Raw genomic sequence first — 15,841 nt, 5'->3', positions numbered from 1 at the left:
ATCATTTTAATATCCTGGAAACGCACACGCACAGGCAGAGAGGGGTGAAGGAGCGCAGGTAGAACGCTGGATTAATGATAAATATTATTAAAGATATTAAATAGATAAATATTATTAAAGATATTAAATAAATATGAATTAATGATATGAGTTAATGATCTTACGCTGAGCATTGAGGAGGCAGCTGAGGGAACGTGGATAAATTAACACTGGACAATCACAAGCAGAGGTGGTGTGTGCCAACCCATTTTAAATAAAGCACAAGAACAAAAACCAAGTGAGTTTATTTCCCCGTGATTAATAATGTGAAACTGAGACAGAGACAGGATATTAGAGCTTTATCTGATGTACAAAAACAACCTTCACCTGCCGTAAAACCGAGGTGGAAGCACACCACCCACCACAGATTAAAATAATTCAACAGAAGCAGCGTCTTTTGATGATTCACACCATCCCACTTTATTAAATCCACATGATTTGTACATGGTGAGGCTGAGCTGGTGCCGTGACCGGCGGGGCAGCACTGGAAGGGGCTGGGACAAGGTCAGGATCGTCCCTGGAGGTGTCCAAGGCCAGGCTGGAGGGGCCTGGAGCACCCAGGGACAGTGGGAGCTGTCCCTGATGGGTTTTAGGGTCCTTTCCACCCCCAAAACCATCCCAGGATGCCAAAGCTGAGGTGGTTCTGCCTCTGTGCACGGTGTGGGGCAGCATCTCAGCAGCACTTGAGGAGTTTTGGTGGAGAAGGGAACACAGGGTTGATGTAAAGGAGGGAAAAGTTGATCCCCATCTCCAAACTATCCCAGAGCACTGGGATGAGGGGCAGGAGTCTCTCCCCAAGCCCTCATCAAAGTGCCACTCACAGCTCTGAGTGAACTCCATCGTTAATTTTTTATCTTATCCCACAAAATTCATTCTCCCTCCTCACAGGTTTTAATAAAACCTTCACTTCCTGGCCTGTCCCTATAATTGAGGTACTTGAGATAACGGGAATGGGGATTCCGTGGGAAAACTCATTAGAGAGCACAGAGCAATTAAAAGTGTAATTAAAATGTATTCAGATAATTACTACAGCCAGGATAGACATCTGGATCCCAATTTCGACTTCTTCATTTCAAATCATCTTGGGTTTTACTGGACAAGCAAGGAGATCACTTTTCATTATCACAGAGAAACCCTAATCAGGGGGGTTTATGTATCATTTATCATTATTCATCATTAATTAGTTCTTGGTGACACTGCTTCCATGTGCCACAGCTCCAGCAAAGGTGGGCAGGATTAAATTGGGAATTTAGATGAGAAAAAGACAATTAAATCCTCCCAAGATTCATGGCCTCAGAAGAGGCAATAAACCAGCATTGCACTGGTTCAGTGTTAGAGGAAAAGGGAATGTTTTTGTTTAAGCAAACCTGGCTTGCTTCTCTGTGGAATTTTATTTGTCACAACAAACCAAAACCCCCAGATCTTTGTGTTTCAGCTCACACAATCTGATTTTCCACCTTTGGAGATCCACGAGGCAGGAGGGGAAACCCCTGGGAACATTTCCTGCCTGGAACCCCCCGGTTTTATCAGGAGCAACGAGGTCACAAAGCAGGACAAGATCCCTTTCCAGGCTGGGTGTTTGGCTAAAAGAACCCACGTGGAAGCAGCAGCAGCTCTGCACAGCACTGGGGGGCTCTGGCAGCCCCCCAGGAGGGCACTGATGGGTGAGGATCAGGCAGATCCTGACCGAGGCCACGGGAAGCAGCAAAGGCTGAGAGCAGAAATATCTGGGAATACACGCACAGACTTTACAAAGAATGCCACGTTTTATACAAATCACCAGTGGTTATTTACAGCTGGCCCCAGGGCAGCCCAGGGCACTCCTCAGCTCTCCGCAGGCTCCGGCTCCGTCTTGAGCTTTTTGTTTCCCAGCACTTGCTCATCAAATAATTCTCTCTCTCTGGAAAGGAAAATATAGAGGTTTTTAAATTCAAACAGGGTGTTATTGTCCAGATTATATCACCTGGACAAATTAAATTTGCAGTGTTGGAGTAGCTCAGCTGGGATGTTTTCCATGTTTGGTTCACCACAGGGGGAGGACACTGAGCTCTCCTGCCCTCCCCTCAAATCGTTTTTGTATCCAACAACAGAGGAGTAAAAACCCTTGGAAAATCCTGAAAACAAATCTACCTTTTGCTCACAGGTGGTCCTTTAATGTACTTCTCTTCTGCCTTCTCATAATCGATGTCATCCACAGCAGCAATGGCACAGATGATGGCCTAGAAAAGCATCGAGTAATTAATAATAATAATCAATTAGCAAAACTGAATCGCAGCCAGGGATTTAAAACTGCCTCAGCTGAGCACGTTTTGAGAAAAGGGTTCCTCAATCACTTGGAAAACTTGGATGAAACTGCTCGTTGAGTGCCTGAAATTCTAAAATAAATAAAATGAAATTGTTCTGTATCATCCCCTGGGAGTATTTTTATCCTCTGATTTATCCTCATATTAAAATATTCTTCACGGTATTTTTGTTCCTACACGAGTTAAGGTTCTCCTGGGAAAATTCCTGGGAAGAACACAAGGTATCCAAAAAACAGCCAACACACACACAGGATCAAGAAAACCCTGACAAGTTGCCAAATTAACATAAAAACCCCAAAACAAAGCTCTGAAGCACTTCAGAAGTAATTAAAATACATCAGAAAACTATCAGCCTGCTTTTAAAAACAACAAACTACCTGAGGCTTCTCCTTTCTGTGCTTAAAAATCAGCATTTGAGTGACTCAGGGGCGAATATTTCTGCCTGGGAGTCATTCCATAGGAACCACGTCACACCAAAGGGATAAATAATAGGAATTAGTGTCATTTATCCCTCCTAGGCTCATTTTCCCTGTTTCACACTCCCTCACCTCAGGTAGAAGCACGTCTGAGATGAACCTGATGCCATCCCCCAGGATCTGGTGCAGGTTTTTGGTGTCCATCTCCCTGTACACCTCCTTCAGGTACCCCACCACCAGGTCCAGCTGCTCCTCGTCCTCCAGGTAAGTCTCCACACAGGTCATGTAGCGGCTGGAACTCAGGAATTTCTTCAGCCAGCGCGATTCCTTCCCGCTTTTCAAGATGCCCAGGAGATGTTCCTCAGCCCCTTTGGTCTTCACGATGAACTCCACCAGCTTCTTGTTCTCCCTGTCCCTGGCAGCTCTGGTCCTGTCAGGGAGGAGCTTCCTGGGGGGTTTCTGTGGGGAGGTGTCTGAGGAGGATTCTCCAGCCCCTGCCTCCTCTGTGTTTGGGAAAGCCATCTGCACCACGCTCTGGTAGCCCTCTTTCCTCACTGGGTAGCCTGAGAGAGAAACCACAACAATTTCTGTGTAAATGTGTAAAGAGTATGACCAATCCTTGTGATCCAACCTCTCAGGGTCTTCATTCCCTGAGATTCTCCTCGGGGTTGCTGTTCCCAGAGGTAATAAGGTTTTTTGTCTTCTTTTTGCAATACGTGTTTCACACTGAAGGTAGAGACAAGCTGAGTGCACCAGTGCACATTTCCAAGGTTATTTATTCCTCATTATCTCAGTTCTTTCTCAGCTCTGCCAGGCCTCCCTGGCAGGGTACATTATCTTAATTCTTAATTCTTAATTCTTTCTTTGCTCTGCAAGGTGTCCCCAGCAGAGCAGGACACACGGGGGACTGGGTGGATCAGAGATTCCTGGACCTTTTGTACCATTCCCCTGATCCAACCACTGTCCAAAATGAACTTTTTATTTACAGAATCACACCAATACTTACTACCTATGCTAACATGTCATTTCTACTCTAAACCAATCCCTAAAATCCAACTCAGCACAAAATGGGGGATGAGAGCAAGAACAAGGAGCACAGGGGCCACTCCCCAATTCCTCCATCTTGCCTCTTCAAGCCCATATACTGAGAATCCTGAATTCTACATTTACACTCTGTGATAAACTAATTATTTTTAATTATCTCAGCTTGTGATTCTTCATACAATGTGGGCATTCACTCCCATGGCCAGGGATCAGAGGCAGTGCCCTCCTGGGCTCTGTGTGAGGCTCTGACCCCTTGTGCAGACCCCAGACCCCCTGTCTGGTCTCCAAACCCTCCAGGGCGGCCACAGGAATGTTCTAGACTCTGACATTCATAGGCATATCAAAAGGAAATGAAGAATTTTAGTGCTGGGAGGAGTTTTTTCTTCCTTCCCTACCAAAGAGGTTAAAAAACCACCACCAAAATATTTATCTGCTTTAAAAAAAAATAAAAATATTAGGGAGCTGACATGGACTTTACAACATAAGGAACCAGTCACAACTCCATTGTTCTCTGATTCCATGACCTGTCTCGAACCACCAGCGTTTATTTAATTTATTAACCCCTTAATTGCAATAATGAGTTGTAAATTTACCAGCCCCTCTCCGAGTTGGTGCCAAACTCACTTTTGTGTAAATGCTGGAGCCACATTCACCCAGCCAAGAGAAAAATTCCCAAAGGGATGGATTCACTTACTGATATCAGCAGCAAAATACTCCAGGAAGGAGCCGGTGAAGGAATGGCAACCTAAAAACCCAAAGCAGGAGCAGGGGTCAGTTCCACCAGCCCAGGGATCAAAGCTTGGGGTTCCCTTTCCCTGCTGGATCTCAGGATGAGATCCCAGAGAAGCTGGGAGTGCCCAAGGCCAGGCTGGAGCAGCCTGGGGCAGTGGAAGGGGGGGCTGGATGGGGTTTAGGGTCCTTCCCAACCAAACCATCCTGGGATTTGGGGGTTCCATGGTCCCTCCTTACCCACTCGGATCCGATAGTCCAGGATCAGCTGCAGGCACCACTCGATTTCCTTGGAATAGTTCTCCTTGGCTCGTTCCTGTAAAACAAGGAGGATTTTCTGTCCTCAATCCTGCAGCTCTGCAGCAGTTCCAGCCCAGGACACCAAGCAGGGGACTGAAATGGCCCGTGACAGTTTTTTCCTCACAGTAAAACAGCTCCTGCCAGAACTGTCACAGGGATGAGAGTGGCTTGGAGGGGGTCAAGCCCCACATTCCCCCTCAGGGCCATTTATATCCTGAATTTCCCACTGTATTTGCCCAACCCCACATCTCTGGGATACTCACAATGAGCTCCTGCTTCTCCTCACAATCAAAGTGCTTCAGGCTCTTCAGAGACACTGAGAAACTTTTAAAGAAACACAGTCAGAGAGAGGTGCAACTCATCTCCCTGTTTATTTATACAGCTCCCTGAAAATCCCTTTCCCCATTAAGGAAAATCCCATTAAGGAGCACAAATTTTAATGTTTTTTGCTTCCACAGCAAGTTAAAAGTCTGGAATTTTCCAACAAATGAGAAATACCTGGTTAAGAGAAAAGTTAAAGGCAGCCCATTGTTTCCTGAAAGTTTGAGCAGCACAAGGAGAACGTTGGCTGCATTCCAGGGATTTTTTTTTGTTTTGGTTTGGTTTTGTTTTCGATTCCTCAGCCCTTCCCAAGGACAGGGAGTTGCCTCAACCTGCAGCATGACAAAGCACCTGCAACCCTCACCTGCCTCAGCCCGTCCCTCCCACATCAGCCTGGACAGGGCTGTCCTCACCCCGCACCGGGAAATGGACACAGAATAACAGAGCCTGGGAATTCAGAAAATCCACATTTACCCTTTTTTCTTCTCATTTGTGGTGCCATCTATGAAGAGCACACAGGCCCTCCGGTGCTTCCTCTTCACTGCTTTCACCTGGAGAGAGGAGAAAGCCTTAAAAATCCTAATCCTGATAAAGCAGGGATATTTTTCCTTGGATATCACCCACTACAACTCACAATTAATTTTTTCCCATTGGTGCAACTTTCCTTTATTACACAAATACGAAAAATTCAAGTGGAAGCAGCGACCAGTTAACAAAGGAGCATTTTTAGTGCACAAAGAGCCTCCCCTTTCTTTTGCAAATTGGGAACAAAGTGTTGCTCATGACAAAAGGATTGGGAAGATCCTGTGCTCTGGACAAACAGGTGTGAATTCACCACAGTTTGAGGGCTTTTAGCACCAATTTACTGCCATTAGTTTTGAAATGTTTCTACTGGAAGGTTTTCAACATTTCCACCAAGGGCAAAAGTCACTCCAGAAGTGGGAATTGCTCCTTATCAGCGAGATAAGAGGAGGCAGGAGCTGCTCTTACCACCGCTGGCCAGTACGGATACCGCCGCAGCTTGCACCACACCAGCATCCCCTCCTCGAAGGATTTGGGTTCTGGCACGAAAAAGAAAAGAAAAATTTCCTTAAAAACAATAAAACAAGGCAGATGCTGCCCCTCTCTTCTTCTGCTCCAGGAGTTTCTCTTCAGTGCTTTTACAGTGAGCCCAAAACGCAGCACAGGGAGTTCTGAACAGGGATTTTCATTTCATTCTGCAGCAAAATGCCCGATGGACACAAGAAATGCATTTTATCCAAGCTGGATTCCCCCTGGATTGCTCACAGAGGGAAGAGCCCCAGCCCTGTGCTGCTGTCTCACCTCGATGGGACAGGACACTGGGGAAGTTTTCCTCCTCTTCATCGGCCAGAGGGGACAGAGGAGGAAGGCTCTCCGAGGAAACTCTCCTGGAAGATGTCCCAGAGGGCTCCAGCCCTGCCAACAGCACCAGGATCCAGGGGTTAGCACAGGAGCAGCTCCAGAGTGCCTGGGTGTGACCCAGAGAGGACCTGACACACCTGAGTGTGACCCAGAGGGGACACGGGGTCTGACACACCTGAGTGTGACCCAGAGGGGACACGGGGTCTGACACACCTGAGTGTGACCCAGAGGGCACCTGACACACCTGAGTGTGACCTGACACACCTGAGTGTGACCCAGAGGGGACCTGACACACCTGAGTGTGACCCAGAGGGCACCTGACACACCTGAGTGTGACCCAGAGGGCACCTGACACACCTGAGTGTGACCTGACACACCTGAGTGTGACCCAGAGAGGACCTGACACACCTGAGTGTGACCCAGAGGGGACACGGGGTCTGACACACCTGAGTGTGACCCAGAGGGGACCTGACACACCTGAGTGTGACCCAGAGGGGACCTGACACACCTGAGTGTGACCCAGAGGGGACCTGACACACCTGAGTGTGACCCAGAGGGGACATGGGGTCTGACACACCTGAGTGTCACCCCACAGGGGACCTGACACACCTGAGTGTCATCCCACAGGGGACATAGGGTCTGTCACACCTGAGTGTGACCCAGAGGGGACCTGCCACACCTGCACACACCTAATTAGGGAATCCTAATTCCCTGATCCTGTGGATAAAAGAGGGAAAGGGGAAGGAACGGTGCTGGTTTCAGGACCCTGCACCTGCTCAGTTAAAAACATTTAATCTCACCTTGTCAGAGAGCAGCAAGGGAAAACAAGTGTGAGCTCCCAAAACCCCAAACCCCAGCTTTCCATGGAAAACCCCAAGAATTCCAGACAACCCAACCACCACCCAAGCCTGCCCTGCACTGAAGGGATCAGCATTTCTGCTTGCCAGGAACAGAAACCAAAAGGAAATAAATCAGCAATTCAAGAGCCACTTCCCCAAAAGCAAAGCAACATTCCAGGGTGAGGAACAGCACCCAACACCCACACGGGATGAAGTTTCCCTTCCCCAGGGGATTTGCCCACCTTCATCTTCCTCAGAATCAGGGGCTTTGCTCCCAGCCTGCTGTGAGGGGTCTTGGTTTTCCTCCTCCTGAGGCTGAGGGAAGGCACCAGAAGGGCCAGGGGAGGATCCAGGGTGGTTCCTGCATTTCCTGTCTGTGCCAGAGGCCGCTCCTGCCCCATCCAGGTGTTTTCCACCCTGGGCCTCTCTCCTCCCATCCAGCTGCTTTGCCAGGCTCTCGCTCTCACTGCTGATGCTTCTCTCCAGCTCATCCGAGGCAGTTTCACAGGAAGAATCCAGGAATGTTCTCCCAGGCTGAGCTCCTGTCTTTCTGGAAGCTTCCACAGTGCCAGATTTAGGTGGAGACCCCTCCTCAGGAGCCTCCTGTGCTTGATCCTCAGGGGAATCATCCCTCAATCTTTTCCTTCCTTGCTGACTTCTCCCAGCCTTTGGCTTACAGGAGACTCCACTCTGGATTTTTTCTTGTCTGGGTGACGATTTGGGGTCTGGTTTTTGGCAGTTTTGGCTGTCAGGGGCTGGTGCCACACACGAGTCCCTGGCACTGCACCTGGCAGGGTTTGTGCCACTTCCAGGTGCTCTGGAAAGGTTTGTGCCACCTCCAGGTGCTCTGGAAAGGTTTGTGCCACCTCCAGGTGCTCTGGCAGGGTTCGTGCCACCTCCAGGTGCTTTTCCACTCCCCTCAGGAGCCGCAGAACCCGCCCTGCTCACGGTTTTGGGGTCATCCTTCACCCCACAGTTCTTTTGGGGTTTTCCTTTCCTCTTGGCAGCCTCAGGTTCTGTTTTTTTAAAGCGAGAGCGCAAGAAGAAGCCGCGGGAGGGGGCGGATTCCTGCCGGGGAAATTCGGGATTTGCTCCCTCTGCAGGTGGAGTTTGACCGCCTGACTCAGTCTGGTGCAGAATATCCAAGGCGATTTTAAGGGAACAGCGATATCTCAGCTCCTCCACGGCCTCGCTCACGCTTTTCTTTTGCTCTGAGGAGGAAAAAATAGTCAATAAATGAAATTATCCTCGTTATTCTGTCATGAACAAAATGTATTGTTAAAGAAATAATAAGTGTTACTTGTAGTTTTTCTTTTAAGGTGCATTTTTTTACTACTTAAATCACCCATGATTCCCAAGGCAAAGGATGGAGACACACAAAAACCAAGCTGGAATTGCCTCCTTTTGAAATGAATATTTTATTTTTTTTTTTACCACCCCAGGGAAGAGGAAAATTATAAATTTTAACCTATTCTCCAACTTTATGGAAAAGGGGAAAAGAAAGTAAGTGAAATACACAAGTTTTATCCCCCCAGGCTGAGTTTCTGCAGCACATTTGGTGCCGAGTTTCTCTGGATACTGTTTCACCCCCAAAAGATACAAAGCAGCACATTTGGGGCTGAGTTTGTACAGGTATTTATCACCCTAAAAATACACAAAGCAGCACACTTGGGGCTGAGTTTCTCTGGGTATTTTTCACCCTAAAAAGACACAAAGCAGCACATTTGGGCCCCTCCCTCCTCACCCAGGGTGGAGGCGATGGCCTTGATCCTCTCCTCCGTGAGGGGAACAGCGTTTGCAGAGCTCACACTGACCCTGGAACACAAAAAGGTGACTGGAACCAGCACCATAAACATTCTCAGCACCACAAAACTGCCCTCAGACAGCAAAAAAACCCCAAAACCCCCAAACATTTCCTCCCCCAGCCTGTCCTTGTTAGGGTTAAACATCTAAACCTTCTGCAAATCCAGGATCCTGTTTTATCTTCAGATAAAAGGATTCCTTTCTTCCACTTGTTTTTTAACCTCTAAGAATGAAAATGTGTGAGAGGAACAGGGATACTCAACTGCCTCTCCAAGCCAAGGATTTCAGCTTTAAATCCCATCCTTTTCGTGGTGGCAACGGGACTGCTCCCAGCAACTTCAGGTTGGCACAAAACCTGTGTTAAAAGTGAAAAATCTTCATTTTAAATCCTTGACCAACAACAAAACGTTTACGTAAGGGCAGTGACAGTGCCTGGGAGCAGCCTTAGGATGGTGGAATGATAAAATCCCAGGATGGATTGGGTGGGAAGGGAATTCAAATCCCACCCCTGCCATGGCAGGGACTCCTCCCACTGTCCCAGGTTGCTCCAAGCCCTGTCCAGCCTGGCCTTGGGCACTGCCAGGGATGGGGCAGGCAGAGTTTCTTTGTGAAATCCATTCCAGGGCCTCTCCACCCTCACAGGGAGGCATTTTTTCCTAATATCCCACCCAACCCTGCCCTGTGGCAGTGGGAAGTTATTCCCCCTCTGTCCCTCTCCATTTTCCCTGCTGGCATCTCCACAGCTCAAACGAGTTCAGACACGTTTCACCTCCACAAACATTTCCTCATTCCTGCTCACCTTGGCTGGCCACAAACGCCTCTTCCACTTGCAGAGAACAAACTCTTGGTCTGTCATGGTCGAGCTTCAGGTGGAAAAAGGCAATTCCCAGGTGTTCTGAGGGGGAAAAAATGGGAATCAAGGATTTACCCACCTTTGTCCACTGTGGTCTTTGTTTTCTGAAGGAAATACAGGATTTAATCACAGGATCAACGACTAGGTTGGATCCAAGATAATCAAGTCCATCCCAATCAAATGTATTACTACAGTTATTACTGGTTTACCTTCAGGATCACTGCACTGGTATCACCCTGCAGCATTCTCCAAAATTATATCTTAAATTCCATTTTTTCTGTAGAAGCTGTGGCTGCCCTATCCCTGGAAGTGCCCAAGGCCAGGTTGGACAAGGTTTGGAGCAACCTGGGATAGTGGAAGGGATGGAACTGGATGGACTTTTAGGTCCTTCCAACCCAAACGATGCCAGGATTCAATAATTCCATAATTCCAGGAGCACAAATGGCTCTCACTGAGTGTCTTGAGTGAGGAAAACACTATCAGGAATTAAATAATGCAGCCCTGGGCCTGCCCAATCCACAGCTTCCTGCGAGCAAACCCTGAAAACAGGGAACTACACCCTAAAAATAACACGCCAGACAGACTTTTTACACGTAATTCGATCCCAATTGTTACACACGATTGGGAAACAGAAACTTGAGCAGAGCGGCCTAGGAGCCCTCAGGGGTTCCTCAAGGGCTTTTTGTAAAAAAAAAAGACATAGTAAAGATAAGATCTTCCTGTACTTACAGGGTCCGGGTGCTGGGACCGCCGGGGCTCCGGGACCGCCGGGGGCTCTGGGACCGCCGGGGGCTCCGGGACCGCGGCCCTGCGGAGGACGAGGGGCCGTTAGTGGCTCCCGGAACGGCGGGGCCGGGGCGGGACCCCCGTGAGGCTCCGCGGGGACAGCGGGAACCGCCCGGGCCCGGAAAGCCGCGTGAGGGGAGGGACGGGACCGCCGAACCCCCGGGACCGCCGTGAGGGGAGGGACGGGACTCTCCCCCAAACCGCCCTCGGTGTGGGGAGGAAAGGGACCCCCACAATCCCGCACTCGGTGTGGGGAGGGAAGGGCTCCCCACAATCCCGCACTCGGTGTGGGGAGGGAAGGGCTCCCCACAATCCCACCCTCGGTGTGGGGAGGAAAGGGCCCCCCACAATCCCGCCCTCGGTGTGGGGAGGGAAGGGACCCCCACAATCCCGCACTCGGTGTGGGGAGGAAAGGGCTCCCCACAATCCCGCCCTCGGTGTGGGGAGGAAAGGGCTCCCCACAATCCCGCACTCGGTGTGGGGAGGGAAGGGCTCCCCACAATCCCGCACTCGCTGAGGGACGGGACAGAGCCCTCAAACCCGAAGCAGTCGGGACCCCCCTCCAGAAGGGACGGGACCCCCAAATCCCCCTCTGTGAGGGATGGAACCCTCCAAGCGTCCCGGTGAGGGGAGGAACGGGACCCCTCAAATCCTCCCCTCACAGGGGACGTCCCCCCCAAACCTTCCCTGCTGAGGGGAGGGACGGGACCCTCGCTTCGCCCGGTCAGAGGACGGACGGGACTCCCAAACACAACCCCGGTGGCGGTGATGGTCCCCAGCCCCTGGTGCCCGCCCCCAGCCCCCGTTTTGTTGCTGTTACCGTGTAACAGTGTCGGTAACGCTGTTACCGTGCGCGCTCCCGACGACGCCGCCCCGCCGCGCGCGCCGCCGCCCTCCACATGAGGGTCTGCGCATGCGCCGCGCTCGTCGCCCGGCGCTGCTCCTCCGGACCAATCAGCGAGAGCCGCCTGGCGTCCCGCCCTCCCCGCCGCCGCCAAAACACGAGGATCAGCCAATCAGAGCGCACGCTGCAGCCTTAGCCGCGCCCTTCTCGTCTTCCATTGGACGGTTGGGAGGAAGCCACGCCCTGTCCGGGAAGGGCGGGCGCAGGTGAGGCATGGCAACGGGGCGGGTGACGTCATTGCCGCGAAAGGTGACGTCATTTAATGGCTTGGGATGGGCGGAGCTTAAAGCCCGCCCGGTGCCATCCCCGCCCTGGGCACCGTCCAGGGCCACCCCCGGGGCACCCCCGGCGCCCTGCAGGCTCCATCCCGGCTGGATCCAACCCAAAATCTTGGAATGGGATCCCCAGAGCAGCTGTGGCTGCCCCTGGATCCCTGCGAGTGTCCAAGGCCGGGCTGGACGGGGCTTGGAGCACCCTGGGACACGCTGGAAGGTGTCCCTGGGTGTTGGAGTCCAGGATATCCCTCTGGCCGCCCTGGAGGATTTGAAGACTGGACAGGAGGGTTTGGAGACCAGACAGGGGGGTCTGGGATCTGTACAGGGGGGTCTGGGATCTGTACAGGGGGCTCAGTTAGACCCACACAGATCCCAGGAGGACACTGACTCTGATCCCTGTCCATGGCAGTGAACACTCACATGCAGGAAGAATCACAAATCCTAAGAATTTAAATGGTTTATTATAGAATATAAATATAGAAATTAGGATTCTTAGCATATGGGGCTGAAGAGACAAGAGGGAGGAATTGGGGAGTGGCCCCCGTGCTCCTTGTTCTTGCTCTTGTCCCCCATTGTGAAAAAGGCATATTGTATGTGTGGCTCTATGCAGATATTTACTATATGTAATATGCTAGGTCGAAAAGTTATACTATATTAACATTAGAATAATGTAGTGAATGTAGTTTTTGTAATTAACAATAAGTTGTAGTACAATAGAAGATGTATATGTGTGTGATATTTTTTTTTGCTCAAGAGGAAAAATTCCTCAGCACAGAGATAACTTTCACAGGGGCCCCTAAACCTTGTAGTGAAGAAGAATTTATGACCTCTTATCCACAGATCCTAACTTTCTCAAGGACGTATACTCTCATGCGTTCTTTTAATTAACAGAAAGCTTTTGTGACAAGAAACAACTGAAAATTACTTGTTTTACGTAAGATATGAATAGTCATAAACTGAAGGCTTAAAAAAGAAGACTTCTCTTTGTTCTGGGCCCTTCTCCTTCCTAGCCTTTGTCTGGGAGGGAGGGGGGACGGTAGTCCCAGGCTACCTTCTTTGCTCTTGTTGTCTCATTATTTGTCCTGTCTCTGAAAACTTTTTGAACTTTTATTATTGTATTAATTTTTTTGTAACCAATTTTTATTCTTTATTAAATATTCATAAATTTCAAAAAAGCGAGTGATTGGCGTTTATCACACCCATCTTGTGCTGAGTTGGATTTTAGGGATTGGTTTAGAGTAGAAATGACATGTTAGCATAGGGAGTAGGTATTGGTACAATTTTGTAAATAAAAAGTTGATTGTGGACAGTGGTTGGGTCAGGGGTACTGTACATAAGGTGTGGGGCTCTCTGATCCACCCAGTCCCCCGCGTGTCCTGCTCTGCTGGGGACACCTTTCAAAGCTTGTTAAGAACTGAGAGATAATTAAGAATAAACAGCCTTGATAACACGAACTGCTGGACTCAGCTTGTCGTCTCTACCTCTGGTGTGTAACACTTAGGGCAAAGAGAAGACTGAAAACCTGATTAACTCTGGGAACAGCAACCCAGGGGAAACTCTCAGGGAAGAGCAACCCTGGGGGAACCCTGAGCACCTTGGGGAACAACAACCCTGTGAAAAACGTGAGATGATTAATTCATGTTCTTATGATAAACTGGAAAATTATAAAGCTGTATAAATTTATATCAGGTAAAAGTCTATGTTTCAGGAGGTTTCTGCAGCAGATAGTGAAACTGAGCACCCTGAAAATCAGGCGTCTCCATTCAGAAGGGAACAAAAGACTTTGCAGCCTTCTCAAGTATTGGGAGGGGACCTGTTGAGATGAGCCGGATCAGCAACTCACACCTCGGGAGCCACTTTCACAGACCATCAAGCAATATCACCCATATCTCAAACATTCATCAACTATAAGGATCCATAGAAACTGAATATTAACACATGGACTTGGGAGGGGAGCTCTTTTTCAATCCGACCGGAGACGAATTTGGGTTTGAATAACTAACCAAGAAACAAAGGGAAGTATGGGGAAATATTGCCAGAGGCAGAATAAAGAGTATAAAAACCGAGCCTCGAACATGGCAAATTCGTGAACCCAGCTAGAGACACCGACTGCCAGGTCCTGTGTCTCTGGGGTCACCCTTGGCTCAACTTTTCCCGGGAGAACTTCTGTCAAGTAAGTTTCGCTGTTCGTGGGGTTCGTATTGTTTTGTTTTTATTGTTTAAAATTATTATAATTTGATTCTAAATTTTGTGATTTGGATGTTAATAAACCAAATTACTGAATTTGGCAATAAATTTGTCCTGGCGTTTATAACAAACCCCAAGGAGAATCTCAGGGAATCAACAACCCTGAGACCTGGGGGTAGCAGGAGATGATCCTTAAATTCCCTTCCAACCCATCCCATGGCAAACTTTAGCCCCGGCATTCCAAGGAAAACAGCAAAGGCGGAGCCCACGCTCTGAGATTTGATGCTTTATTCGCTGTCTCTACTCGGTTATAAACACCCGGCTGTCACCACCACACTGAAGGACTCACTCAAACACACCCTGCAAAGAGCAACGGGCCCGAGGGCGCCTCCCTGGGCTGCTCCCAAGGGTGCATTTTTTGCTCTTTAAATACGGATACCTGTGGAATAATAATAATAATAATAAGAGACAAACTGCCCTTCTGGTTTTGCTTGCAGGCCCCCTCCTTCCTCCCAGTGCCTTCTGTGGCTGGAAATCGTTTGTGTCAGTGATTTCTCAGCTGTAATTCCTGTTTTCCTGCAGGATTTGGGATCCTGCAACTTTCACTCAGCCTTTTCCCTGCTTGGAAGGCTCTGGGGGTGCCCAGCCTGGTCCTGCGAGAGGCTTTAATCAGCATTTTGTGTCAAAAGATAGAAAATAGTCTTTAAAACCTGGGTTAGGGAAGAACAAGGTGGAATTCAGGTCCCGCCAGAGACACGACACAGGGTGGGAAGGACACGCCGAGGACGGGCTGGGCTCTGGAGCTGAGCACCCTGCAAGGCTCAGCCCTCAGGGTTAGAAACAGGAGAGGGGAAAACTGCCCCTCCTGCAAAAAAATGCAAAGAAAAAGGAGAATTCCCTCGTGCTGCAGAGTCCCACGGGATCAGCGGCTTCGTTTCCCCCTGGGCCGCCTCACTGGGCAGCTGCTTCCAACAAAAAGAGAAACTCAGGTTTAAAAAGTGCCGCTTTGGCCAAGCCATGATGTTTTTTCCCAATTAAAACCCCTCTTGAGCCCCCAATTTCTCTGCTGTCTTTGGCTCCCCAAACCCCACTGAGCTCCGGGGTGGATCCTGACTCGGAGCTGTTTTGATTTCTGCTCGTGCTGGAGATAAACTCCAAATTCTTTTTTCCTCCCCCTGCTCTGACCTCAAGCTCCTCACCCTGCTCTGTCACCCTCAGATCTGTCACCGCTGTGTCACCTTCGGCAAAAAATCCAATTTTGGGGTTTTTTTCCCCATTCCTGTCCCAGCTGCTCAATTCTACACCCCCATCCTGGAGGAATGAACCTCCTGTAGGAGTTTATTCTCCTCCAGGTGGGATTTTTACCCTGAACACACAGTTCCAAGCCCAAAATGTGGGGCTGGAGGTCAAGGTCACTGCATTAGGGCTCAAACCTGGCAGGATCCCACCAGCTCTCCGTAATTCCCACATGGAATATGGCTTTTCTTGTCCAGTCACTTGCTTTGTATTAAAATCTGAAAATCCTTATCCTCTTCCCTGCCTTTAAAAAAATTCCTTTTCTAGAAGTTTGTCTGCTCATTTCATTAAAAAATAAAACTTAAAAATGGTACAAACTCATTATCCTCCCTCAGGGAGCAGCAGTTACCCGGCAAAAATCTC

General features: G+C 49.3%; 1 protein-coding gene across 2 annotated transcripts; it reads right to left on the bottom strand.

Moving 5' to 3' along the window:
• Positions 1 to 279: 279 nt before the first annotated feature.
• PWWP3A (PWWP domain containing 3A, DNA repair factor) lies at positions 280 to 11,782 on the bottom strand. Of its 2 annotated transcripts, XM_063403255.1 has the most exons (15): positions 11,637 to 11,782; positions 10,760 to 10,838; positions 9,977 to 10,072; positions 9,441 to 9,532; positions 9,119 to 9,189; positions 7,617 to 8,585; positions 6,476 to 6,589; positions 6,143 to 6,213; positions 5,627 to 5,703; positions 5,095 to 5,155; positions 4,772 to 4,847; positions 4,497 to 4,547; positions 2,891 to 3,321; positions 2,170 to 2,258; positions 280 to 1,939 (listed from the first exon to the last, which is right to left on the bottom strand). In XM_063403255.1, exons 3-15 carry the CDS (start codon positions 10,031 to 10,033, stop codon positions 1,864 to 1,866), a joined length of 2,235 nt encoding a protein of 744 aa, XP_063259325.1. In that variant the 5' UTR covers positions 10,034 to 10,072; positions 10,760 to 10,838; positions 11,637 to 11,782; the 3' UTR covers positions 280 to 1,863. The 2 variants fall into 2 exon arrangements, with proteins under 2 accessions (XP_063259325.1, XP_063259326.1); XM_063403256.1 differs by lacking the exon at positions 11,637 to 11,782 and having other exon boundaries at positions 10,760 to 11,160.
• Positions 11,783 to 15,841: the final 4,059 nt, after the last annotated feature.

The sequence above is a fragment of the Prinia subflava genome, chromosome 8 (assembly GCF_021018805.1).
Source record: "Prinia subflava isolate CZ2003 ecotype Zambia chromosome 8, Cam_Psub_1.2, whole genome shotgun sequence".
In the NCBI taxonomy this organism is placed as follows: Eukaryota; Metazoa; Chordata; class Aves; order Passeriformes; family Cisticolidae; genus Prinia; species Prinia subflava.
The sequence above is the reverse complement of the archived record's forward strand: the minus strand, read 5'-3'. Positions and strand labels throughout refer to the sequence as shown.